This window comes from Octopus sinensis, linkage group LG27 (genome assembly GCF_006345805.1).
Source record: "Octopus sinensis linkage group LG27, ASM634580v1, whole genome shotgun sequence".
In the NCBI taxonomy this organism is placed as follows: Eukaryota; Metazoa; Mollusca; class Cephalopoda; order Octopoda; family Octopodidae; genus Octopus; species Octopus sinensis.
This window is the reverse complement of record NC_043023.1, coordinates 16,488,716-16,516,322: the sequence shown is the minus strand read 5'-3', so window position 1 is coordinate 16,516,322 and position 27,607 is coordinate 16,488,716. Positions and strand designations below refer to the sequence as shown.

The window sequence follows — 27,607 nt, the reverse complement described above, 5'->3', positions numbered from 1 at the left end:
CCCGTCACTTAGCGGTTCGGCAAAAAGAGACCGATAGAATAAGTACTGGGCTTACAAAAGAATAAGTCCCGGGGTAGAGTTGCTCGATTAAAGGCGGTGCTCCAGCATGGCCGCAGTCAAATGACTGAAACAAGTAAAAGAGTAAAGAGTAAAGAGAGTATATATATATATATATATGTACATATACATATACATTCCTTTCGCAATGGGATCCTCCATAACCAAAACGTGCGATTCCGTAAAAAAAAAAACCAACCTATTTTACCGGAAAAATCGGATCCTACGAATTTTCCGAAAGCCCCCTCCCCACCTCAGGGATAGTCAGCGTGCAGTTTGGCGTAACTTCGATATAGGTACCGGATACATTTCAAGAAAGGTTTTTTTATATACATATAGGCTGTTAGGGGTGAGAGAAAAGGGCTTCTGTTATCTTCAGAAATGTAAAGAAAGCCAACTCCGGCACTTATGGTACCTATACCGAAGGATCGCCCGCAGTTTTCCTCATATTCCTATTCCACACTTGCTAACACCCGCTAGGCTGGTTTATATTTTCTTGTTCCTCGTTGAAGGTCTTTTTATTGACCCGCAAATGCATCTTAACCAATCCATATTAATCTTACTATAGAAAAGTTACTCTCAGAAAATGAACAAACAGAAGCGATTAGCATCTCAACGATCGAAAGAGAATAGTCAGGATTTACAGAAAAAAATAAATTCGTTTGCGCAATCTCTCTCTATATAAAGCTGAAGTTGTCTGTTTGTGACTGGTTTGGTAGCCTTCAACTAATATTATCTCCTCCGAGACCCTGCGGCGCAAGTTGACCAAAATTGAGAGTATGATAGAAGAAGGCTTGCTCTTCCTTCCGTAGAAGAAAAAATTCAAATCGGACCATGTTAACACCAAAAATTATTTACATCAAAAAGGTGCTTTTTATCTATGAAAATCCCTATTTTTTACGATTCTTTTCACTGCTGTGTCGTCATTTTTCGGTGTATTTCAACCAGAAAAATGTTCACTTACGTCAAAAAGGTGCTTCTTTTCTATGAAAATCCCTATCTTTTACCATATTTTGACTACTGCTTCATCACTTTTCGGTGTATTTCAACCAGAAAAATGTTCCCTTAGTGAAATAAGATAGAGATTCTGAAACAGAATGGTTTGTAACATTACAACATATATATATATATATATATGTGTGTGTGTGTGTGTGGTAGAAGTTTTGCTCTTCCTTCCGTAGAAGATAAAATTCAAATCGGACCATGATAACACCTAAAAGGTGCTTTTTCTCTATGAAAATCCTTATATTTTACGTTTTTGACTGCTGTGTCGATATTTTTCGGTGTATTTCAACCAGAAAAATGTTCACTTAAAGAGAATAACAAGCCACATAATGGGAAATTTTTACTTTTCGAAAACTCCAAACAAAGCCGAGCAACAACGGGCGATTTATATTCATATTCGCTTGCTATACCAATGATAACACCAGAATATTTGGCGATCTTTCGTCTCTAGTAGACCTTTCCGTCGATTTCCGTAAAACTTTTTTTTTTTACATATGGGCTTGCGGGAACTTTTGAAGTAACGAGAGCGAAAGAGACTAAGAGAAAGCGATTGTATGACGAGGGAAGTTCTTTTGAAGTTACCGTGCATGGGAGCATTGATGTATATGTGTGTGTGTGTGTGTTTGATGGGGTGTGGGAGACAGACAGTATGTTGTGTAAGTGAAGTGCTTCTGTTAGTGTGTGTGAAGAGACAGAGTAATGTGTGAAAGAAAGAGATAACTGAAATATTTTACTCGGTGTATGTGTATATGTATGTATATTACTTCAAAAGTTCCCGCAAGCCCATATGTAAAAAAAAAAATTTTTTTACGGAGATCGACGGAAATGTCTACTAGATAGGGTCGCCAAATATTCATATTGACCAAGAAAAATTAAAAGACAGAAAACAAGCTTCCTGAAAAAAGAAAAGTAAAGATAGCCAGCGCAAAACATCGTATGTTTATGGAACTGAAAATGTGCATTATGAGGGGGGAAAATCGGATCCTGGTCCCCACCCGCGAGGTTCGTTTGCGCAAATCCCCTTTATCCATATTCGCTCTCTACACAACTGCTAACACCCAGCAGGCTGCATTTTCTCCTGTCTTCGCTAAGGAACGAGGATCTTTACATTGACGAAGAAAAATTGGTCAATATAGGGCGCTACGATTATCAGAAAATCAAAAAAAAAATGTGTGTAATAGGTGTAAAACAACTTCCTATGAACGAATATGAAAAAAAAAATTCGCGCACGCGAAAGGGGGTGGGGGAGAGGCCTCGGAAAATTCACATCGGGAAGTTCCGAAAGCGTCTGAGGGGCTGACCCGGGCACCAAAACAAAAAAAAAATAGTGTAATATTGAGACAGAATTGAATAAACATAAACAACGGTCGAAAGAGAATACTTAGGATATAATGTGGCGGCCCTAAAAAGGGCCATTTAAAATGCTGACAAAGCAACAGATACTTAAGCCCTCTCGCCACGAATACGACGAGCAGCTGGATGTCCTTGGGCATGATGGTCACTCTCTTAGCGTGGATAGCACACAAGTTGGTATCCTCGAAAAGACCAACCAAGTAAGCTTCGCTAGCCTCTTGAAGAGCCATCACAGCAGAACTCTGGAAACGAAGATCGGTCTTGAAGTCCTGGGCGATTTCACGGACAAGCCTCTGGAAAGGAAGCTTCCTGATGAGAAGTTCGGTGGATTTTTGGTAACGTCTGATCTCACGAAGAGCAACGGTACCAGGCCTGTAACGATGAGGTTTTTTCACACCGCCAGTGGCCGGGGCACTTTTCCTGGCTGCCTTGGTAGCCAGTTGCTTACGTGGGGCCTTTCCACCGGTGGATTTACGAGCAGTTTGCTTAGTACGAGCCATGTCGAACAAAAAAGATAATTGACGGGTTCAACCGTCACTTTATATAGTGACCGTTAAAGAAGGAAAGATCGGGCGGGAAGATGGCTTTCTTAGATTTACAAATGACAGCTGCCCGCCAAACCGACTGCTGCTGATATGACACTTTTTCATTCGCGGCTTCAGAGCACGTGACCTATTTCTCGAGGTGTTTTCTGCTACGTCCGATTGAGTGTAAATATATACTCCTACCTCGATTCAGAAATCATCATTTTTCACCCTCGCAAGAAATAATCATGTCTGGACGTGGTAAAGGAGGAAAAGGATTGGGAAAAGGAGGCGCCAAGCGTCACAGGAAGGTGTTGAGAGATAACATCCAGGGTATCACCAAGCCCGCTATCCGTCGTCTTGCCCGTCGAGGTGGTGTCAAACGTATCTCTGGCCTGATCTACGAAGAGACCCGTGGTGTATTGAAGGTATTTCTGGAGAATGTCATCCGTGATGCCGTCACCTACACCGAGCATGCCAAGAGGAAGACTGTCACCGCTATGGATGTCGTCTATGCCCTGAAGAGACAAGGCAGAACTCTGTACGGATTTGGAGGTTAAGCGAACATTCTTAAACTTCTTCTAGAACATACCGGCCCTTTTCAGGGCCACCCACTTTTTAATTTAAGTCAACTCTTCTAAATCGCGATGTGCTTCATCTTTTTAGACCTTAATTTGCAGCTAATGGTATTTAACGCGCCCCTTGGTGGGAACGATCCTTTACGAAATATTTACTTCGGTGGTGTGATTCGGGGGCGATCCTTCAGTATAGCTACACCTCTGAAGATAACCCTTTTCTCCCACCACCCTAAACCCCTGTATTTATACCGAAGTTACGCCTTTTCGGGGAATGTGTATAAGTTGAAGGATGGCTTGCCTTTGCAAGCACTAGGGCACAAAGTGTCTAAAGCCAGCTGGAGGAGGTGTCTTCCTGGAGCTACAAATAGGATAGACTGGTCACGACTGCGCACCGGGACCACGCTTAAGTAGTACCCATATTTCCCTCCGATATTCATGGGATCGGACGGCTGTCTCTGCTAATATCGTTAATAAGCTTTGTTATTGCATAATCGGTCCATTGTGCTGAAGACAATCGAAAATGTTAGGAAATTTCATGAAAGTGAAAACCGTTGGCGGTTTTGCTATGTGCTTCTGTCAGAACTCCGGCCGCATTTGGAGACTGCAATACTTTAATCCGGGTGCAGGGTTGAATCTGTCTACACTTTTTACCGCTTTTTATCTTCATTGTTTATTTGTCCTTATTTAATTTTCATTGTAATTTCATTCCTTTATAAATAACTCATCCGATTTCATTGTAAAAAGTTCCATGTTGACCCCATCTGTGTTAATCCGTATGGATAATAAAGAAATATACACTTTACCGCTATAAGATTTTTTGTTTTGGTGGCTGTGTGTTAAATACATCTTTACGGTACAGCAGTAGTCCCTCGTCGCTATATCAGTTATTTAAGCTAACGATTCCTCCGTGGTGGTTTGCATTTAGAAATAGTTTATTCAAATAATAAAGAAATATATAGTATTTTATCAGATTTTCGGTGTTGGAGGGATTATTGTACTGATGACAAACAAACCCAGCTGCTAGCTGCAGGCGTTACGCCTCGACAGGACAACGCCTTTAATGAAATTTCACGTAAATACCTAATTAAATTCTCAGTCGGTTATTAGTTCAGTTTAAATAAAACATTTCATTCCATGTTCTGTTTAAACTTTATAAATAAATATATTCTTGCATTATTCATTATTTTGTTTTTAAAAAGGAAATCACACCAAATCTACACAAATGACCACCACCGCGATCACACACACGTGTGTGTGTATATGTGGCTATATGTCTGTATTTATTGTATGTGTGTGTATAAGTAGTTATATGCTTATATTCATTATAGTAATATTTGTCTGTTGAAATCCGTTTTAAGGCGGTCAATAGTTTAATTAAAGATGTATATAATACATGTATATATATATATATATACATGTGTATACATTACACATGTATATATATATAATCATGCGATCTTACATAGATAGACAATTACAAAGAATGTTATGAGACTTAAAAATTTAGTTGTAATATGACAGAAACGAAAACTTGGCTTACTTTTGCCTTTACGAGAACTTTGTGTGATTTTTGTTTAATAAAATTAGAAAATATATATAGTGGTTTCTACTTCGGGTTTTATTGTATTGTGAGAAACACCCCAGCTGCTGAATACAGTGTGTAAACTGGTACTTAATTTATCGACCCCGAAAGGATGAAAGGCTAGGTCGACCTCGGCGGAATTTGAACCCAGAACGTAACGGCAGACGAAATACGGCTTCGCATTTCGCCCAGCGTGCTAACGTTTCTGCCAGCTCGCCGCCTTTACGTATAAGAGATAATGGGGTGTGTGCGAGTGCCTGCTTTCACTCACGCATTATCGTGAAAAGCAGGCGATATTCAGGGTACAGTAGTCAGTCCCTCGTCGCTATGTCAGTTATTTAAGCTTACTTATTCCTCCGTGGTGTTTTGCATTCATATTAGTATAAAATCTTTATTATAATCATGCGATCTTACATAGATCGGGACACAAGACAGACAATTACAGAGAATGTTGTATGAGACTAAAAAAAACGAAAACTTGGCTTACCTTTTTGCCTTTAAACGAGAACTTTTGTGTTTATTTTAATAAAATTGGAAAACATGACATATTCAAGTAGTAAATATATATATATATAGTACTGTTTCTACTCCAGGTTTTATTGTATTGTTAAGAAACACCCCAGCTGCTGAATGCACGCGTTTTCACCTCAAGACAAAACCTTTATTGAAATTTCACAATGAATACCTTTTTCTCACACTCGGTTATTATTCATACGGGCCAACTCACCGCCAACCCAGCGACTTCTTTTGGGGACACGGAAGAGGTACGATGGCGCCTTTAATACTACACACAGGTCTTCGTACACCAGTTAGCCCTGTTTACTTGCTTATTGATGACTAAAATATGAAAATAAGGAAGGTATCAGACGGTTGTTAGTTACAAGCCCTGAGAGAGCAATTAAAAACAATCAATAATTTGCCTGTTTTCTGTTTTGTTTTAATTTATAGAATTAAATATTTATAAATGAATGGGCTCGCCTCCACCCCAAAACCGCCCACTTTTTAAACTTATTCGACGCAAACCCCCTTTTTCGGTTACGGTGAATTCGAATCTGCAAAATAAATTGGCAAAAAAAATAACAATCAACATTTCTAAACTACCACCCGTTTCCTTCATTTTTACATAAATCTTTTAGGAATCAACTTATCCTAAATATGCGGGAAAATTCGGACAAAGTTTCAAAACATTCCTGTAATTACGGTTAAGGTTAGCGCTGGGGACACAAGACAAAGTTGAAGTCGGAGGAGGGATTTCTTAAATTTCAAAAAGAAAATCGTGAAAAACTTGCAAACATGTTTATATATTCGAGTGAGTATACAAATACCTGTGCTTCGATGTACACAAATTGTTTCCACCCCCAATCCATTCTATGACTGTTGTCTCCTGCGCAAAGCCTAAAGAAATTAACCCCAAAACATGGATCGCAAATCGGCAGAAAATCTGAATCAACTTTCATGAGAATGTGGGTGGCCCTGAAAAGGACCGTTATTCCTCGATGAAGAGAAACGAAGCAGGTTTATTTGCTGCTAGTGTATTTGGTGACGGCCTTGGTACCCTCAGAGACGGCGTGTTTGGCCAACTCACCAGGAAGGAGAAGACGGACAGCAGTCTGCACCTCACGGCTACTGATGGTCGAACGTTTGTTGTAGTGAGCCAAGCGGCTGGATTCAGAAGCTATTCTTCGAACAGATCGTTGACAAAACTGTTCATGATGGACATAGCTTTGCTGGAGATGCCAGTGTCCGGGTGGACTTGCTTCATCACTTTGTAGATGTAGATGGAATAACTTTCCTTCCTCTTCTTCTTACGTTTCTTGTCCCCGGCAGGGCGAGAGGTCTTGGCCTTGGAAGCCTTCTTGGCTCCTTTCGAAGCAGTTGCTGGTGCTGGTGGCATAATGTCACTTGCTCTACTAATCAACCTCGTCCACGCTATTTATAATTGACAAGTAGGCTCAGCCGAGCACCTTGCTGACGTTTCGCGCCAATCAATTTCATTGGTGGAATTTGACAGCAGTCTAATCACATGACATAAACCCGCTCCTTTTTCACTCGGCAGTTTGTGACTGCTGGAGCCTCCTGACTGCTATTTAAAGCCAAAAGCCGCCCTCGTATTTAGTCGCCAACTCTCTTCTTTGCTGAGAACTACTGTCGAACTTTGAAATATGTCTGGACGTGGTAAAGGAGGAAAAGTAAAGGGAAAGAGCAAGACCCGTTCGTCCCGTGCCGGACTTCAGTTCCCTGTCGGTCGTATCCACCGTCTTCTCCGTAAGGGAAATTATGCCCAACGTGTCGGTGCCGGAGCCCCAGTCTACTTGGCCGCTGTAATGGAATATTTGGCTGCTGAGGTGTTGGAATTGGCAGGAAATGCTGCCAGAGATAACAAGAAATCGAGAATCATTCCCCGTCACTTGCAGTTGGCCATCCGTAACGACGAAGAATTGAACAAACTTTTGTCCGGAGTGACCATCGCCCAGGGTGGTGTTCTTCCCAACATTCAGGCTGTTCTTCTGCCCAAGAAAACCCAGAAGGCTTCCAAGTAAATTAATTCGGTGGCATTTTTGGCTTTATCCGTATCAACGGCCTTTTCAGGGCCTCTCACACTTTGCGTATTTGTCTTCTCTCGACTTAATATTTGCGATTTATAATCTGTCAAAACTATGTCATTTGGTGTTGGTGCCGAATGAATGTTTTATTATTTATTCTTTCACCCGCATAATTTTCACTAAACGAATACTCTTTGTATGGTATTAGGAACCGCTGACCTCAAGGTGTGCGGTACTATTTAAGCAGAGTGGTCCCGGTGTGTTTGAGAATGTTTTTATGAGACACGGTTTTTTTTTTTTACTTATATTCCATACTTTGTTTAAAAGCAGCGGATGTTTGACAAAAGCTGCTGCTCGGGGTTTCACGTTCCCGTTTGTCGGACAGTTTTGTTTGAAATACGGAGGGACTGTCCGGCGAACGGGAGCGTAAAGCCCCGGGTAGCAGCATTAGAATTTCTGCTGCTTTTAAATAAGGCATATTACTCTACATATGATATTTGAGTACGCTTTTTTTCCACCTTTTTTAACATGTGTTTACTCCGGTGTATGTATATATATATAGGAATTGTTTTACACCTATTACACTTTTTTTGGCTTTTGTGCCAGGGTTAGACCCGTAAGATTCACGATGTGGATTTTCCGAGTCCTCTCCCCCACCCAACCCCTTTCGCGAGCGCGCCTTTTTTTTTTTTTTTTGCCATATTCGTTTAGAGGAAGTTTTTACACTATTTTTATATCTTGTTTTTCTGACCGGTTTGACGAGCTAGTGCGTGTGCGCGCACAGGGACCACTCGTCATAAATAGTGGTGGGGCTGGAGAAAATGTGTCTGCATTTAAAAAAGACGGATGCTAGGTGTGAGAGGCCTTGCATGAACACGCCGTGATCCCTTACCGAAGGGTTTCAGTTAAAATAACAGGGCTCATGGGGTCGGCTATCCTGTTCTTTTCACTTCATATGTCCCTTTTTATTTGTTCTTGTAACTCATTCAATTTCATTTTCATTGTAAATAATCCATTCGATTTCACTGTAAATAGTTCCATTTCATCCACATGACCCCAAATCATTGTATTGTCCCCATCTATGTAAACCCTTACGGGTAATAAAGAAATACACTCTTCATAAATAGTACCATTTTATGCTGCAAGCCCTTTATTTTTGTTCGGGGAGAAAAGGGATGGGTGGAAAACTATGAGCCATGCGCAGGGATGCTGTCGGTGAGATGAGGGTTGGTAACGAGTATAGTGGAGAGTTCCTGGTAGAAGTAGGCTGTTCACCAAGGTTCAGTCCTCAGCCCACTCTTATTCATTAGTCCTCTGGGCAATAGCAGGAATTCTTGACAAGCTGACCCTAGGGTCTCCTGTGTTGGTGACCTTCGCTTATAGCTGGGTCACTACCAAAGCTGAAGGAGAAATTTCAGGTGTGGTAGGCAAGGCTAGAATTGAAGGGCCTTTGGGAAAAGACCATAGTCTTTATGTATACATATATATATATATATGTACATGTGGAGGTAGGTACGTACATATATGTTTTATTTTATTTATTAATATTATATATATATATTATATATATGTATATATACATAAGTTCAGCAAAAATTTAGATTCAAATGAATATGGTACTTATGCACCAGAATTTTGTATGGTGTTATCCATAAAAATTTGCGGGGTGATTATAATCAAAATAAGCAACAAGAATGACTCTGGTAATTTGGTACAATTGTTTCGCACTACAACATTTTATTAAAAGTGGTTGGACTTCACCACCTCATATGTTCTTAAAATTTAAATCCACATCTTTGTATATCTACCTTCTCTATAATGTTGCCATTTGATTTGAAAATTTTTATATTAATGGAAAAACCTATATAATTGGCTGATGAGTACTCAACATCTTAAATCTGTTGTAATACTTACAGCATTTAATAAAATGATGTAGTGCAAAACAATTGTACCACATTACCGGAGTCATTCTTGTTGCTTATTTTGATTATATATATATGTGGAGGCGCAATGGCCTAGTGGACTCGCAGGACCGCGGGTTTCGATTCCCAGACCGGGCGTTGTGAGTGTTTATTGAGCGAAAACACCTAAAAGCTCCACGAGGCTCTGGCAGGGGGGGGGTGATCCCTGCTGTACTCTTCTCCCACTCTTCTGTCGGCCTGCTCGCTTAGCCAGCGGGGTGGCGTCCTTCGAAGGCTAAAACAATGCGAACACATTGTGACCAGCGATATGCAACTACATCTGATGGTCTGGTTGGTCACGTGATCACATATACACATATATATCTATATATATAGAGAGAGAGTTTACGAAAATAATCAAAAGACGAAGACAGGTGGTGTACAAAACAACAGTTGTATTAGTATAATGCTTAGGAATAGAAAAAGTCTTTTACGTTTCGAGCCTACGCTCTTCTACAGAAAAAAACAAGGAGGGAAAAAGATGTGTATAGTGGCTAACGATCTATCATGGGGACGGCCATATATATATACATACATACATACTTTTATTAAAGCTGCAAATTTATCACAAAACTGTTAATCTGAGTGTCAGGTTTGCATTCAAGAGACAGGTGTGATGGAAACATTTCATTCCAACTGTCCAACAGACAAGAACATGAAACTCTGAGAAACAGTTTTGTAATAATTGGACAAACATTAATAGAATTTTTTATTCATTCAGAAATTATCTTAAATGGAATATATATATGAATATTATGAAAGAACAGCTTTTATTAAAAATATCAGAATTGATAAGGATATATAAAAATATAGTGTTAGTAAGTTGTTATAACATGCTGTTATATCTTCTTTATCATCTGGATACATTATTGTTATATAAGATATTCCTTTCAACAAATGACTTTTGATATTGATACAGTCACTCTTCTCTATGATGATAAAGATATCTGTAGTTAATTGTCTTTTTTCAGAGAAGGATATACCACAGAATCAGTTAGATGGTTTCTCTTCCATATCAATGTGTGTCTGTGTTTATCTAAGAGATTTATTTGAGAGAACCATTCACCACAGATATCACAATGACATGGTTTCTCTCCTAATGAATGAGTCTGTGAGTGGTCAAGTGATCTATTTCAGAGAATGATTCACCACAGGTGTCACAATGATGTGACTTCACCCCTGAATGAATACCTTTGTGTCTACTTAAATGTCCCTTTTGAGTGAAAGATTTACTGCAGATATCACAGTTGTATGGTTTCTCACCTGTATGGATAAATCTGTGAGTGGATAAGTCACCACTTTGAGAGAATGATTTATCACAGATATCACATTGATATGGCTTTTCACCTGTATGAGTACGTTTATGTACAATTACACCACTTTTGTGAGTGAATGATTTACCACAGATATCACACTGAAATGGTTTCTCTCCTGTATGGATAACCTTGTGAGCAGCTAAGTTACCATCTCGAGAGAATGATTTACCACAGATATCACACTGAAATGGTTTCTCGCCTGTATGAATACGTTTATGTACAGTTACAGCACTTCTTCGAGCAAATGTTTTACCGCAGATATCACACTGATATGGTTTCTCCCCTGTGTGAGTAAGTCTGTGTGTATCCAAGTTAAATTTCATGGAGAATGATTTACCACAGATATCACAGTCGTATACAGATTTTCCTCTTTCTTTTGGCATCTCTGCAGCTAAAACTAACAAAACTCCAAGATTCTCACACATTCCTCTTTCTGTAATTTTTTCTTCAACAAAATGGTCTGGAAATTTCATTTCTTCTTGTTTCTATATTTTATTCCTAACAAATGTTACAACTGCCATATTTTTATCAAATATAAGCTTTGCTGATATCTTAAGATGTTGCAAATGTCTTTGTAAATTTATCCAAGTTTATTCAGAATCCAAATTTAGGTTGTACTCATTTCAGAGTGAATCCAAGAAATTTCACCAATAATGTCACTCAGAAGAAATATTTTACTGAAATTCACAGTTAATTTACATAAACAGGGTTCTTATATCCAGTTCTGTGTAACATCGTCTTCAAAATATGATAAATATTGATGACGCTTCTGCAGTAAATTTCCTCTGATGCCAATGTCCTCTGATATTCTGAAATAAGAGAGAAACAACAGTTTAAGACAGAGTGTAGCTTTGGTTATGACAAAGGCTTGGGGTTCATTTATATGCGACATTTACTGCTACAATGATAAATCTCATTTAAGAAACAGATTGGGTTTATTTACATTTCTGAAGAAAAAGGGATCTTTTCGGTTTGACCGGCAGTTTTTCTAGTGGTGTCATATGAAATTGTCACCCATAATTATGACCCTAGTATCGATCTATTGCATTTCAATCTATTTTAGGGTTAGGAGTGGGGGGAAGGGTAATTTTCTTTTTTTTTCCACAAATGTAAATAAACCCAATCTATTTCTTAAACGAGGGACATATTCATACTGCCTTTAAGCAGTACATAAACAACAAAAAAGTGGAAGGTGCAGTTATGACAAAAGAAAAGCAGGACAAAAACGATGCATGCAAATGGGTTGGCTGGAGGTAAATCTAGATGGAAAAGCATGATAAATTTATGAGAACCCGCTGGGACATTAATATATATATAATTATAATAAAGGGTTATTTGCAACAAGTTGCTTAAACCACATACCGAAAATATTAGAAATAGCAGCCAAATAGGCTACTATTACTATTACTACAAAAAGAAGTCTCCACAAACAACAGTATTTGCAACCCGTATATGGTAGAAGGAAGGAAGACAACGAAATCACACAGTCTACTTATATATATATATATTATATATATATATATGCACGAGCAAAATGCACCCCCACCGTATAATGGAATGTGCTGAGTTGTCAAACATTTAAACCAAATTTTCTCAAGATAACTTGTCCGACCGCTCCATAGGCCTCCCCTTTGAGAAACACTGATTTAACCTAAATTAGGGACACCAGCAAAAGAAGAAATAAAGATAGACTTTTTTTCTATTCCAAAGAAAAACGATTTTATTCACAAAATATGCAACCGAAGAGTTTAAAGTACCAGTAATTATAAGGCTGTTGACTGGGAGAACACAAACATGGTTTAAACAGTAAGCTTGGCAGGAAGAAACGTGCCTTTAAGCAGGACAAAAACAACAAATAATGGAAGGTGCAGTTATGTACAGGTTGACGGAAGAAAAGCAGGACAAAAACGGCTTTATTGATCGCATTCTCACCTGGAATATATTATTGTAATTTTTTCTCACCTGGAAACGATTTTTGTAATTTTTTCAAAGACTAATACACGCCCTGATACAGTCGGTATCTACAAATCAAATTTAAGTGCAATCGGATGGAGGATGCCTGAAATCCAAGAAGACACACAGACAGAACGGATTTTATATAAGAGATTATGAAAAACAGCTTTTATTAAAAATATCAGAATGGTAGATATTGATGAGTATAAATAAAAAATATAGTGTTTTGTTATATCTTCTTTATCATCTGGATATATTTATTGTTATATAAGATATTCCTTTCAACAATGACTTTTGATATTGATACAGTCACTCTTCTCTATGATGAGAAATATATCTGTAGTTAATTGTCTTTTTTCAGAGAAGGATATACCACAGAATCAGTTACATGGCTTCTCTTCCATATCAATGTGTGTCTGTGTTTATCTAAGAGATTTATTTGAGAGAACCATTCACCACAGATATCACAATGACATGGTTTCTCTCCTAATGAATGAGTCTGTGAGTGGTCAAGTGATCTATTTCAGAGAATGATTCACCACAGGTGTCACAATGATGTGACTTCACCCCTGAATGAATACCTTTGTGTCTACTTAAATGGTTCTTTTGAGTGAATGATTTACCACAGATATCACAATAATATGGCTTTTCACCTGTATGAGTAAGTTTGTGATTAGTTAATTTAGCTTTTACAGAGAATGATTCACCACAGGTGTCACAATGATGTGATTTCATTCCTGAAGGAATACATTTGTGTCTACTTAATTGTCCCTTTTGAATGAATGATTTACTGCAGATATCACAGTGATATGGCTTTTCACCTGTATGAGTACGTTTGTGTTTAGTTAAGACAACCTTTAGAGTGAATGATTTCCCACAGATATCACAGTGGTAAGGTTTCTCACCTGTATGGATAAACATGTGAGTGGATAAGTCACCACTTTGAGAGAATGATTTATCACAGATATCACATTGATATGGTTTCTCACCTGTATGAGTACGTTTGTGTACAGTTACAGCACTTCTGTGAGTGAATGATTTACCACAGATATCACAGGAATATGGCTTTTCTCCTGTATGAGTAAATTTGTGGGTAGCTAAGTCACTATTTCGAGAGAAGGATTTACCACAGATATCACACTGGTAAGGTTTCTCCCCTGTATGAGTAAGTCTGTGCTTACTTAAATTACATTGCAAGGAGAATGATTTACCACAGATATCACACTGATGGGGTTTCTCGCCAGTGTGAGTATGTTTGTGTTTAGCTAAGTCACCATTTCGAGAGAATGATTTACCACAGATATCACACTGGTAAGGTTTGTCGCCTGTATGAGTAAGTTTGTGCGTAACTAAGTAACCGCATCGAGAGAATGATCTACTACAGATATCACAGTGATATGGTTTTTCTCCTGTATGAATACGTTTATGTATAGTTACAGTACTTCTTTGAGTGAATGATTTACCACAGATATCACACTGATAAGGTTTCTCCCCTGTATGAATAACTTTGTGTGTCACTAAGTTAACTCTCACAGAGAATGATTTACCACAGATATCACACTGATAAGGTTTCTCACCTGTATGAATAAGTTTGTGTGTAGTTAAGTTACCTTTCAAAGAAAATAATTTACCACAGATATCACACTGATAAGGTTTCTTGCCTGTATGAGTATGTCTGTGTTTAGCTAAGGCACCATTTCGAGAGAATGATTTACCGCAGATATCACACTGATATGGTTTCTCCCCAGTGTGAGTAAGTTTGTGTGTATCCAAGTTAAATTTCATGGAGAATGATTTACCACAGATATCACAGTGATATGGTTTCTCTCCTGTATGAATACGTCTGTGACATGTTAAACCACTACAATTAGAAAATGATTTACCACAGATATCACAATGATATGGTTTATCGCCTGTATGAATACGTTTATGTACAGTTACAGCACTTCTTCGAGCGAATGATTTATCACAAATATCACACTGATAAGGTTTCTCACCTGTATGAGTAAGTTTGTGTTTAGCTAAGTTAACTCTCATGGAGAATGATTTACCACAGATATCACAGTGATATGGTTTCTCACCTGTATGAATATGTTTATGTACAGTTACAGCACTTCTGCGAATGAATGATTTACTGCAGATATCACAATGATATGGTTTCTCTCGTGTATGAGTAAGTTTGTGTTTAGTTATGTGACAGTTTTGAGAGAATGATTTACCACAGATATCATACTGATATAGTTTTTGCTGTGTGTGAATATTTCTGTTAATAGTTAGATTAAGTTTATTTTTAATATGATTTACCACAGATATCACAATGATGTGGCTTCTCTCCTGTATGAGTACATTTGTGAGTAGCTAAGTTAACTTTCACAGAGAATGATTTACCACAGATATCACAGTCATATACAGATTTTCCTCTTTCTTTTGGCATCTCTGCAGCTAAAACTAACAAAACTCCAAGATTCTCACACAATTCCTCTTTCTGTAATTGTTTTCTTCAACAAAATGGTCTGGAAATGTCCTTTCTTCTTGTTTCTATATTTTATTCCTAACAAATGTTACAACTGCCATATTTTTATCAAATATAAGCTTTGCTGATATCTTCAGATGTTGCAAATGTCTTTTTAAATTTATCCAAGTTTATTCAGAATTCAAATTTAGGTTGTACTCATTTCAGAGTGAATCCAAGAAATTTCACCAATAATGTCACTCAGAAGAAATATTTTACTGTAATTCACAGTTAATTTACATAAACAGGGTTCTTATATCCAGTTCTGTGTAACATCATCTTCAAAATATGATAAATATTGATGACGCTTCTGCAGTAAAATTCCTCTCATGCCAATGTCCTCTGATATTCTGAAATAATAGAGAAACAACAGTTTAAGACAGAGTGTAGCTTTGGTTATGACAAAGGCTTGGTGTTCATTTATATACAACATTTATTGCCACTGTTGTATTTAGGAATGGTCATTTTGCCAGTTTAGCCAATAAAAACACACACACTATATATTTGGTGTTACTTTGCTTCAGTGTTATTTATTTTTTACATTAATCTTAATCTTATTTTGGCCAGAGTTCTTTCGTCACACTCATCAGCTGACGGTTAGTAAGGAGAGACACACAAATAAGAAAGAAGAAAGCAAAGGACCACTGATGCGGTCACAGGAGTGTGACGAAAGAACTCTGGCCGAAAAAAGATTAGGATTAATGTAAAAAATAAATAACGTTGAAGCAAAGTAACACCAAATATATAGTGCGTGTGTTTTTATTGGCTAAACTGGCAAAATGACCATTGCGAAATACAACAATGTCTGTTTCAACACACAATTTCACATCAAAAATCTGGCAAAAGGCTTCAGAAAATACAGACTCAATCTTATATGAACATTGTATTTGAGAGAGGTAGAAGGCCTTCAACAGATAACATTGTATAACAAGATTTTGGGCCTTTGGTAGCAATTGTTATTTCCTACATGCTTACCCCTAGAAAGTGGAGGCGCAATGGCCCAGTGGAGTCAACAGATGATCAAGCAGCTTTGTATCACCTTGAAAAGAGTCTAAAAACGGCCAGAGTTGGAAGAATCTCTCAATCATTTCGTAAGTACTGGACCAACAGGATTTATTTCTTTGTATAAGGTTTGTTTGTTCCTTCTCGAGCCATGCCTGGCTCATAAGGGCCGGTTTCCCAGCTTCCTTGGCGAATAGGTTCCCCACCTGGACGGGACACCGGTCCGTCGCAGGTGAGCGGGTGAGAGAAAGATGTGGCGAAAGAGTGAGTAGAAGTTTCACCATTACCTTCTGCTGGAGCCGCGTGGAGCTTAGGTGTTTCGCTCATAAATACACACATCGCCCAGACTGATATTTGAACCCATGATCCCTCGACCGCGAGTCCACTACTCTAACCATGTGCCTCCACATATATATTATATATATTCTTTGTCCCTTCTCGAGCCATGCCTGGCTCATAAGGGCCGTTTTCCCAGTTTCCTTGGCGTATAGGTTCCCCACCTGGACGGGACGCCGGTTCGTCGCAGGTGAGCTGCAAGATGCAGGAGGAAAAAGTGAGAGAAAGTTGTGGCAAAAGAGTCAGCAGAAGTTCTCCATTACCTTCTGCCTGAGCCGCGTGGAGCTTAGGTGTTTCGCTCATAAACACACACATCGGCCAGTCTGAGATTTGAACCAGCGATCCCTCAACTGCAAGTCTGCTGCTCTAACCACCAGGCCATGTGCCTCCACTTTTGTATAAGGTGTAAAGGTGTTTTTGCCCCAAAGTTTACCCACAATTTTAATGATTTTAGCTTGTCCATCAATATATTAATTTTATCAAGCAGAACTTTCTGCCTGTCGAGATGAGCAGAAACAGCTAGATTGAATTAATGAGAGGCACATCCAATCAATGTTATTGATTGGTTGAAATTGCCGAAAATTAACAAATTAAACGACAAATATCTTACAAATTATAGAATTTTCTCAATAAAGCCAAGAGAAAAAGATGTTTTATAAACACATTCTACCAGTATACGAAGTTTAAAAGTGTTTAGTTACGTGGAAATTATTTTAAAAAACTGCCGGTCAAACCGAAAAGATCCCAAATATCTTACAAACTATAGAATTTTCTCAATAAAGCCAAGAGAAAAAGATGTTTTATAAACACATTCTACCAGTATACGAAGTTTAAAAGTGTTTAGTTACGTGGAAATTATTTTAAAAAACTGCCGGTCAAACCGAAAAGATCCCAAATATCTTACAAACTATAGAATTTTCTCAATAAAGCCAAGAGAAAAAGATGTTTTATAAACACATTCTACCAGTATAGGAAGTTGAAAAGTGTTTAGTTACGTGGAAATTATTTTTAAAAACTGCCGGTCAAACCGAAAAGATCCAGACATGTATTCCCTTACGGCTGATGTAGTTAACTCTCTTTTTTTTCAAGGCTTGAGCACCAATTGAAGAATTCAAATTTGATGGCAAAGAATCCAAATTAAATTGAAAACGTCTGTGGCTGTGTGGTAAGTAGCTTGTTTACCAACAACATGGTTCGGGTTCAGTCTCTTGGTTTTATTGAGAAAATTCTAGAGTTTGTAAGATATTTGTTGTTTTTTTCTTCAATTTCTGCAATTTCAACCAATCAATGACGTCTATTGAGGTGAAACCATTCTGTGCCGTATGAATATGTCCCTCGTTTAAGAAACAGATTGGGTTTATTTACATTTCTAAAGAAAAAAAGATGCCCTTTCCCCCAACCCTAACCCTAAATTAGATTGAAATGCAATAGATCGATACTAGGGTCATAATTATGGGTGACAATTTCATATGACACTGCTAGAAAACACTGTCGTTCAAACCGAAAAGATCCAACAGATTAAATAAAAACAACACACAGTACCTGTTTTTGGTACCCCCATCATACTCTTAAAACATCGTTTTACGTTCTTCTAAAAACTTTCAACCGAATTTTTATGAACATTTGTTATAGGATAGGTAGTCGTTTTAGGATCGACTAGTCACGACTAGCTTGTGCGAGTGCGCGCACCGGGACCACTCTTCTTAAATAGTACCAACATCTTAGTTATTCCGATTTTTAAATTCGCATTTACATTGTGCGAGACCCTTCCGTGTATGGATTAAAACACTTATTTTCCTCCTTCAGTTTCTTTCCAATAACTCACTGAACAGACACAAAAAAAAAATTCAAGTGAATAATACTCTCTCTTTACTCTTTTACTTGTTTCAGTCATTTGACTGCGGCCACGCTGGAGCACAGCCTTTAATCGAGCAACTCGACTCCGGGACTTATTCTTTTGTAAGCCCAGTACTTATTCTATCGGTCACTTTTGCCGAACCGCTAAGTAACGGGGACGTAAACACACCAGCAATTCTCAAGCAATGTTAGGAGGACAAACACAAACGCATATATATATATATATATATATATATACATATATACGACGGGCTTCTTTTCAGTTTCCGTCTACCAAATCCACTGACAAGGCTATAGTAGAAGACACTTGCTCAAGGTGCCACGCAGTGGGACTGAACCCGAAACCATGTGGTTTTGGTGGGGACAAACAGACACACAAACACATATATATACACCAGCATCGGTTGTCAAGCAATGCTAGGGGGACAAACACAGTCACACACATATATATATACACATCTATACGACAGGCTTCTTTCAGTTTCCGTCTACCAAATCCACTCACAAGGATTTGGTTGGCTCGAGGCTATAGTAGAAGACACTTGCCCAAGGTGCCACGCAGTGGGACTGAACCCGGAACCATGTGGTTGGTAAGCAAGCTACTTACCACACAGCCACTCCTGCGCAATACTGACACATTAATGATAAATCTAGAGAGAGATGCCCGCCAAGGTAGACAATGACGGAATACATATATAACACTTACGTACGGTTTATAGACCCAGTGTGGAGGAGGAAGATATCACAATAAATCCAAGGTGGACAATGACAGTAAGCAGGTAACATAGAGATCCACCAAGGAACAAGTCGCAGTACGTTCAAGCAAGTCAGAAATTAAACCGAGGTCGACTTTGCCTTTCATCCTTTCGGGGTCGATTAAATAAGTACCAGTCATGTACTAGGGTCGATATAATCGACTTAATCATCCGTTTGTCTGTCCTTGTTTGTCCCCTCTGTGTTTAGCCCCTGGTGGGTAGTAAAGAAATAGGTATATAGGATCCGGCAACGAAGTCGCAGAACGTTGAGGCAGTCAGAACTTTAGCCAAGGAAGCGAATGATGGCTTCGTAAGAAATTCTAGGTTTTACCATGAATGCTGATTTATATTTTTAAGATCAACGTGGTAAATAATGCAGGAGATAAATGATTGATATTGTTAATTAGCAATCACGTCTATTAAATTAAATGTTGGCTAATTATCTGTTAAACGAACGAGACATGTAATAATGTAGGCGAGGGTCCATCAACGGCAGGGAATGAAAAATATTGCGGGAAAACGTACAATGGGGAAGTAACTCTGCATTTAGAGAATTCTTTAATTCACACCTGGGGTTATTTCGAACTCAGTTAAATATCAGTTACACGTGGTAGTCCTGGGACTTTTTGGGGGTTTTTTTTGGTATTGCCACAAGGGGCTAAATATAGAGGTTCGGATCTTTTCGGTTTGAACGGCAGTTTTTTTCTAGCGGTGTCATATGAAATTGTCACCCACAATTATGACCCTAGTATCGATCTATTGCATTTCAATCTGTTTTAGGGTTAGGGGTGGGGAGAAGGGTATCTTTTTTTCTTCAGAAATGTAAATAAACCCAATCTGTTTCTTAAACGAGGGACATATGTATATATACATATACATATATATATATACATATACATATATATATACATGTACATATACACACACACACACACACATATATATATACATATACACATATATATACATGTACATATATATACTCACATATATATATATACACACACACATATACATATATATATATATATATACATATACACATATAATATACATGTACATATATATACATATATATATACACACACATATATATATATATATATATTTACATATACACACACATATATATATATATACATTTATATATATATATACATATATGCATACATATATATATATATATATATATATATATATATATATATATATATATATATATATATATATACGTACATATATGTATACATATACTTACATATATATGTACATACAGATATATGTATACATGTATATATATACATATATATATATATATACATACATATATATATATACATACATATATATGTATACATGTATATATATACATATATATATATATATATATATATATATATATATATATATATACATACATATATATGTATACATGTATATATATACATATATTTTATATATATATATATATATATATATATATATATAGTTATCCGTAATAATGAAGGGTGAAATTAATTAATTTGGAATAATTATCAATTACACCAACTCTCTTACCTGTTTGTGTCTGCCTTCCAATTGCTGTTTTTACTGAGATCTCCCTTTTTAGTAGAAGAAATAGCTATAACTCTTTGACTGCTATTTCTAAATTCGGTATGTGGTAAGGCAATTCGTTGCTAAACCCTTTATTGCTTAGTATTACTTATATATATATATATATATATATATATATATATATATATATATATATATACATACATATATATGTATACATGTATATATATACATATATTATATATATATATAAAGGGTAAGGGTAAAGACCCCTTCGGTCACGAATGACCATGGGATTGCACCTAGAAAGTTACCCTCCTAGACACAAGTCCGGTCAAGGTTGTTTATGGAAGGCCAGCAGTCGCCCATGCATACCAGCCTCCCCTCTCCACGCCACCAGTGTTATCCAAAGGAAAGACAAAGTCGATACAGTTTGGCACCCCTGACGTCGCAACTCATTTCTACAGCTGAGTGAACTGGAGCAACGTGAAATAAAGTGTCTTGCTCGAGAACACAACACGCAGCCCGGCCCGGGATTCGAGCTCACAACCTCACAACCTCATATATATATATATATATACATACATATATATGTATACATGTATATATATACATATATTATATATATATATATATATATATATATATATATACATACATATATATGTATACATGTATATATATACATATATTATATATACATATATTATATATATATATAGATATATATATATATATATATACATATATTATATATATATATATATACATATATTATATATATATATATATATATATATATATATATATATATATATATATATATATATGGCCGTTTGCCAGCCTTGTCTGGCATGTAAAAAGCACCCACTACACTCATGGAGTGGTTGGCGTTAGGAAGGGCATCCAGCCATAGAAACATTGCCAAATCAGACTGGGCCTGGTGCAGCCTTCTGGCTTCCCAGACCCCAGTTGCACCATCCAACCCATGCTAGCATGGAAAGCGGACGCTAAATGATGATGATGAAGATGATGATATATATATATATATATATGTAATAAATGTATATCTGAACCACACTGTTCCAACATGGCCTGGCAGAGGTGTTCAGGTTTTTTACTTTTACCCAGGAGCAGATAGGTCAATTACATCAGACACCATTGTTCAATTAGTAATTATTTCATTGATCCCCGAAAGATGGAAGGCAAAGTCGACCTTGGCAGGATATGAACCCAGAATGTAAAGACAGATGAAATTCTGATATTTGATGAGATATCCGACCTCTGCGAATTTCTTAAGATCCTCCCACCCTCCACACAAACGCACGCAAACACATATTTTCTACATTGTGGTTTTGAGACTTTTTTAATACTGATTAGAGATCAATAACTGTTTTATGTTGTCGAGTAAATCAGAATTTGTTGTCTGAAGACATAGAAATAAAATCGAACAAAATATTCAGCAAAAACAAAATCCTGGTGTCTGAAATCGAATGAGATATTTCTGTTTCTGAAAGTGAAAGTAATTCAGACAATAACTCAGTGACAAAGAAAACGAACTTGTATCTGACTGTAACAAATGTTTGAATACTGTTTAGGAGCGGCTGAGTGGTAAGTAGCTTGGTTACCAACCACATGGTTCCGGGTTCAGTCCTACTGCATGGCACCTTGGGCAAGTGTCTTCTACTATAGCCTCGGGACGACCAAAGCCTTGTGAGTGGATTTGGTAGACGGAAACTGAAAGAAGCCCATCGTATGTATATATATATATATAGGTGTAGGAGCGGCTGTGTGGTAAGTAGCTTGGTTACCAACCACATGGTTCCGGGTTCAGTCCCACTGCATGGCACCTTGGGCAAGTGTCTTCTACTATAGCCTCGGGCCGACCAATGCCTTGTGAATGGATTTGGTAGACGGAAACTGAAAGAAGCCCATCGTATGTATATATATATATATAGGTGTAGGAGCGGCTGTGTGGTAAGTAGCTTGGTTACCAACCACATGGTTCCGGGTTCAGTCCCACTGCATGGCACCTTGGGCAAGTGTCTTCTACTATAGCCTCGGGACGACCAAAGCCTTGTGAGTGGATTTGGTAGACGGAAACTGAAAGAAGAACATCGTATGTATATATATATAGGTGTAGGAGCGGCTGTGTGGTAAGTAGCTTGGTTACCAACCACATGGTTCCGGGTTCAGTCCCACTGCATGGCACCTTGGGCAAGTGTCTTCTACTATAGCCTCGGGACGACCAAAGCCTTGTGTGTGCATTTGGTAGACGGAAACTGAAAGAAGCCTGTTGTATATATGTATATATATATATATGTATTGTGTGTTTGTGTTTGTCCCCCTAGCATTGCTTGACAACCGATGCTGGTGTGTTTATGTCCCCGTGACTTAGCGGTTCGGTAAAAGGGGACCAATAGAATAAGTACTGGGCTTACAAAGAATAAGTCCCAGGGTCGAGTTGCTCGATTAAAGGCAGTGCTCCAGCATGGCCGCAGTCAAATGACTGAAACAAGTAAAAGAGAAAAGAGATTGGACCTAGTCACAGTGATTTCCAGGAGACAAAACCATTTGACCTTCTTTATTTTTCCCTCCTAGTTTGTTGGAAGCAATTACTGTGCAGAACCATTGCTACACAGAATATAAGCAATGTGGTAGAAAGGACCATTTCTGGCCACCCACATGCTTAGATGAAATCCAAGCATTTTCTGCTATAAATATATTAATGAGAATAAGCAAGTTACCCAGAATAGCAAACGATTGGAGCAGCGAAGAAGCTTTTAGTGACTTTCATGTTTCCAGTATCATGATAGAGACAGGATTTTTAAAACTGTCACAATACCTACACTGAAGACACTAGTAGTGGGCCAGTAGGTGGAGAACCAAACTGGTCCCTTATTTAAAATAAGACCTTCATCATAATGCTTATAAATGAGTCTCTAACCATAAGATACTTTTATCTTGTTTCACTTTCATTTTCAAAGAGTACTCATTTGTTTTTGTTTATATGTTAATATAATAGTTTTAGCCATTTTCTATACTTTTTATGACTTTAGATGTGTTCTTAAGCAATACTATTACCAAAAACCATATTCTGATATACCCTCATAAATGCCTAGCCATTTATGAGGGTAGGGTGAGGTACAAAGACAGAGTATGTTTCCCACAGTACATGCTTGGCAAAATAGCAAATGGCTGATCAAAGTTTGGAAGATCTGTGAAGTCAATTCCTAAATAGGGAAAATTGTGGGTTCAATTCCTAAACAGGGAAAAGGGGACACTACTGTAAGCTAAATGGCCCTTAAAACATGCACCAATTTTGTTTCTTTACTTGTATAATCACAATCGTACGATTATGCAAAGAAAAATATTCCTAAAAATATAGAAGTTACGAGAAGTTATATGCTGAGTTTAAAGCAAACTTTTGCCATATTTTCTCTGCAAAACTACTTAAAAATGTCTTCCAATGGCTTTATGATAAAATATTAACCCACTGGTGGGGTAGTTCTGTATTTTTTCGTGATTAATGCAGTGGGGTATGGAGAACCCCATTAATAGTTTTAGCCATTTTTTTTAGTACTTTTTATGACTTTAGATGTGTTCCTAAGCAATAATATTACCAAAAAACTGTATTCTAGAAGCAATGTTATAAATCCTAATTCATTCCCAGAAAAATATTTTACCTCTAAAATTTATAAAACTTGTAAATAAATGACATCACAGTGTCTCGGTAGAGATAGTGTTAGTTGAAGGCTGCAAAACCTGCTACACACACAGACAACTTCAGCTTTATATATATAGGTATATCGTGCAATGCCACTCCCTGTAAGAAGCATTTGTGCTAGTTCATGTAAAAAGCACACATGCTGATCCATGTGGTTATTCAACTTACTCCTTCCCCTGAAATTGCTGGCCTTGTGCCAAAATACTGTCAGATACAATAATGCCTTGATATATAAGTTAACTTCTTCATGGAGATTGCTCCTAAAGTGAAAACTCATAAAGCAAAGCAATAATTTCCCATAGAAGCAATGTTATAAATTGTAATTCATTCCCAGAAAAATATTTTACCAATAAAATTTATAATACTTGTAAATAAATGACAATAAAACAACAGTAGAATGTAAAGAATATTTTATGTAAAGTCAAAAACAATGTCAAGATCATTTAGAATAGACAAAAAATATATAATTGTTTTCTGAATCACTCTGAAAAGACTCAGGGACACCATCATTTGTAGACGTGACAACTGATTCACAAGCAAAGAAACTTGCAAAGTTCTCTGCAAAACTATTTTAAAATGTCTTCCAATGGCTTTATGATGAACCATCTTAACCCACTGGTGGGGTAGTTCTGTATTTTTCATCATTGGTGTGGTTGGGGTATGGAGAACCCCATTAATAGTTTTAGCTTATTTTTTAATATTTTCTATGATTTTGATGTGTTCCTAAGCAATAATATTACCAAAAACCATATTCTGATATAATGTGTTTAACATGTAAACAAAAACAAGCGAGTACTCTTTGGAAATGAAAGTGAAACTAGATAAAAGTATCTTACGGAGGGGAGAGTGGTCCTTTCATATTCACTGTTTACTCATTGTTTGCACTCTCATCCTCATCACTCTGAGCAAAGAAGTCGATGCAGATGTGCATCGCATGTTGCAAGCAGATTGGCTTGGAGAACTTTCGGAAGCAATTTCTTGTTTTGTGATCTTTTGACCTGGGGCATAATGACCATCTTTGTATGAAATCTTCATGATAACATCATCATCATCGTCGTTTAGCGTCCGCTTTCCATGCTAGCATGGGTTGGACGGTTCAACTGGGGTCTGGGAAGCCAGAAGGCTGCACCAGAAGGCTGTGCCAGGCCCAGTCTTATCTGGCAGTGTTTCTATGGCTGGATGCCCTTCCTAACGACAACCACTCCATGAGTGTAGTGGGTGCTTTTTACGTGTCACCGGCACAGGTGCCAGGGGAGGCTGGTAACGGCCACGATCGGATGGTGCTTTTTACATGCCATCTTGGAGGTAATTCTTTAGATGCTGAGAAATGTCGAATCTTATTTTCCATGTCTTTCCTCAAATATGGATGGGTTTTGTCTTGCAATGATGAATTTGGTCCTCCACCAACTTCAGTCCCGATTCCCTCAGAAACTTTCAGACCCTGATAGCTGTTTGAGGGTTTGCCATGAACATATTGTATACATTTATTCCTGCAACATTGAGTATGGTGAAGAAAACTGTAAGTGGCCAACATCGAGTATTTCTGGAAACATCGTACATGGAACACAATTGATCCACCACGGGGCCTACCCTTCCTTTAGTAATGTTGTAGAAGGTTCTAATCTCTGGTTTTCTTTTTTCTTTCGTACTTACATCAATTGCAGCATCATGATGCATTGTACTCCATAGGACGACATTTTACTTTTCGTGGGAACATATGGGGTCAGTGTAACATCCTTCTGGAAACCAAACAAGCTTGTATATTCAGTTCTGCCTCTTGTGGCAACAAACTGAGGGGGAAGTTCTATCTTGTTCTTTCTGAAAGGGTCAACAAATGTTAATCTATATTTCTCCAAGAGATTAACTCTAAATCCATAACTTGTAAACCAATTATCCATGGTAATATTTCTTCCAGACCCTTTTATATGAGACCCCAACCATTTTACCACTGCTGCTGTTGCTGTTGAGTGTAGCGATCTTCGTCCTTGTGGGAGAAGTCCGAAACGTGGTCCTTTGCTATTCGTAAGACCCGCAGGAGAGAAAGCAGGTCAACCCCCGACACTGAGAGCATCGACGGATGGATGAATGCGCATCCAGGCTCAGTGGTTGCGTAGGAAGTCGGGGACAAGAAACAGGAAGAAAGAGTGAGAGAAAGTTGGGGCGAAAGAGTACAACAGGGGTCGCCACTACCCCTTGCTGGAGCCTCATGGAGCTTTAGGTGTTTTTCGCTCAATAAACACATACAACGCCTGGTCTGGAAATCAAAACCGCGATCCTCTGACCACGAGTCCGCTGCCCTAACCATTGGACCATTGCGCCTCCACTAGCACTGCTTCTCCTGAATTACCTATAGAAGGGCCTTCTGCTTGTTTCCCCAAGTAGACCTCCATATATGATGCATAGAAAGTTTTAGCATCGGCCAAAAGAAAAAATTTTTATGCCATATTTTGCTGGTTTAAAATGGATAGTTCTCTGTAAAGGCAGCCAACATTTCATCTACTGTCGCATACACTGAGACATTATAATTCAAGATACACTTAGCCATAAATTTCTCAAAGGACTTTCTAAAAGGTGCAATCTTATCCTCTCGCCTCCTTTCAGCTCAGGTGTGGATGTCATCAAACCTCAGAGACCCCAGCGAGAAATGAAACTTCTGCAAATATATAGTTGCTGGAAAAATTTTAATTCCTGTACCGTCCATTGCCCAAACATCTTCCATATTCGTTCGGTTGCCTGTAAAACTCCCAACAGATAAAGAAGTCCTATTGTAGCTTTCATCTCCCTTTCATTACTCTTTTACTTGTTTCAGTCATTTGACTGCGGCCATGCTGGAGTACCGCCTTTTAGTCGAGCAAATCGACCCCCAAGACTTATTCTTTGTAAGCCTCGTACTTATTCTATCGGTCTCTTTTGCCGAACCGCTAAGTTACGAGGACGTAATCACACCAGCATCGGTTGTCAAGTGATGTTGGGGGCACAAACACACACGTTT

At 37.9% G+C, this 27,607-nt stretch overlaps 5 protein-coding genes and 2 pseudogenes across 30 annotated transcripts in view; 3 read left to right on the top strand and 4 right to left on the bottom strand.

Annotated features, from left to right (window-relative positions):
* LOC115225116 overlaps nucleotides 1-27,607 on the bottom strand; it is a 384,942-nt gene that overhangs the window by 29,679 nt on the left and 327,656 nt on the right. The window lies entirely within an intron of this gene.
* LOC115225115 overlaps nucleotides 1-27,607 on the top strand; it is a 396,737-nt gene that overhangs the window by 91,155 nt on the left and 277,975 nt on the right. The gene's annotated exons all lie outside the window — the stretch shown is intronic.
* On the bottom strand, nucleotides 2,506-2,915 carry LOC118768152 (annotated as a pseudogene).
* On the top strand, nucleotides 3,178-3,659 carry LOC115225140 (histone H4). Its single transcript, XM_029796094.2, has one exon. It carries the CDS (start codon nucleotides 3,188-3,190, stop codon nucleotides 3,497-3,499), a length of 312 nt encoding a protein of 103 aa, XP_029651954.1. The 5' UTR covers nucleotides 3,178-3,187; the 3' UTR covers nucleotides 3,500-3,659.
* Nucleotides 6,527-6,993, bottom strand: LOC115225127 (annotated as a pseudogene).
* LOC115225132 (histone H2A-like) lies at nucleotides 7,231-7,656 on the top strand. The gene has a single exon (XM_029796082.2). It carries the CDS (start codon nucleotides 7,262-7,264, stop codon nucleotides 7,637-7,639), a length of 378 nt encoding a protein of 125 aa, XP_029651942.1. The 5' UTR covers nucleotides 7,231-7,261; the 3' UTR covers nucleotides 7,640-7,656.
* LOC118768149 (zinc finger protein 239-like) overlaps nucleotides 10,648-27,607 on the bottom strand; it is a 69,345-nt gene continuing 52,385 nt past the window's right edge. For 3 of the 8 annotated variants that reach the window (XM_036514068.1, XM_036514067.1, XM_036514070.1), the window contains 2 exons: nucleotides 14,672-15,734; nucleotides 10,648-11,256 (listed from right to left, as the gene is read on the bottom strand). In XM_036514068.1, coding sequence (XP_036369961.1) covers nucleotides 10,700-11,256; nucleotides 14,672-14,909 — 795 coding nt within the window. In that variant the 5' untranslated portion in view covers nucleotides 14,910-15,734 and the 3' untranslated portion in view covers nucleotides 10,648-10,699. Of the gene's footprint in view, nucleotides 11,257-14,671; nucleotides 15,735-16,359; nucleotides 16,384-18,264; nucleotides 18,287-19,285; nucleotides 19,461-23,065; nucleotides 23,128-27,607 lie in introns of those variants that run through there. The other 5 variants (XM_036514075.1, XM_036514072.1, XM_036514071.1 and 2 more) reach the window with 5 other exon arrangements.

What these genes read in the sequence shown, in the direction of transcription:
- LOC115225132 (XM_029796082.2), top strand. Translation starts at nt 7,262, where the DNA reads ATGTCTGGACGTGGTAAAGGAGGAAAAGTAAAGGGAAAGAGCAAGACC.
- LOC115225140 (XM_029796094.2), top strand. Translation starts at nt 3,188, where the DNA reads ATGTCTGGACGTGGTAAAGGAGGAAAAGGATTGGGAAAAGGAGGCGCC.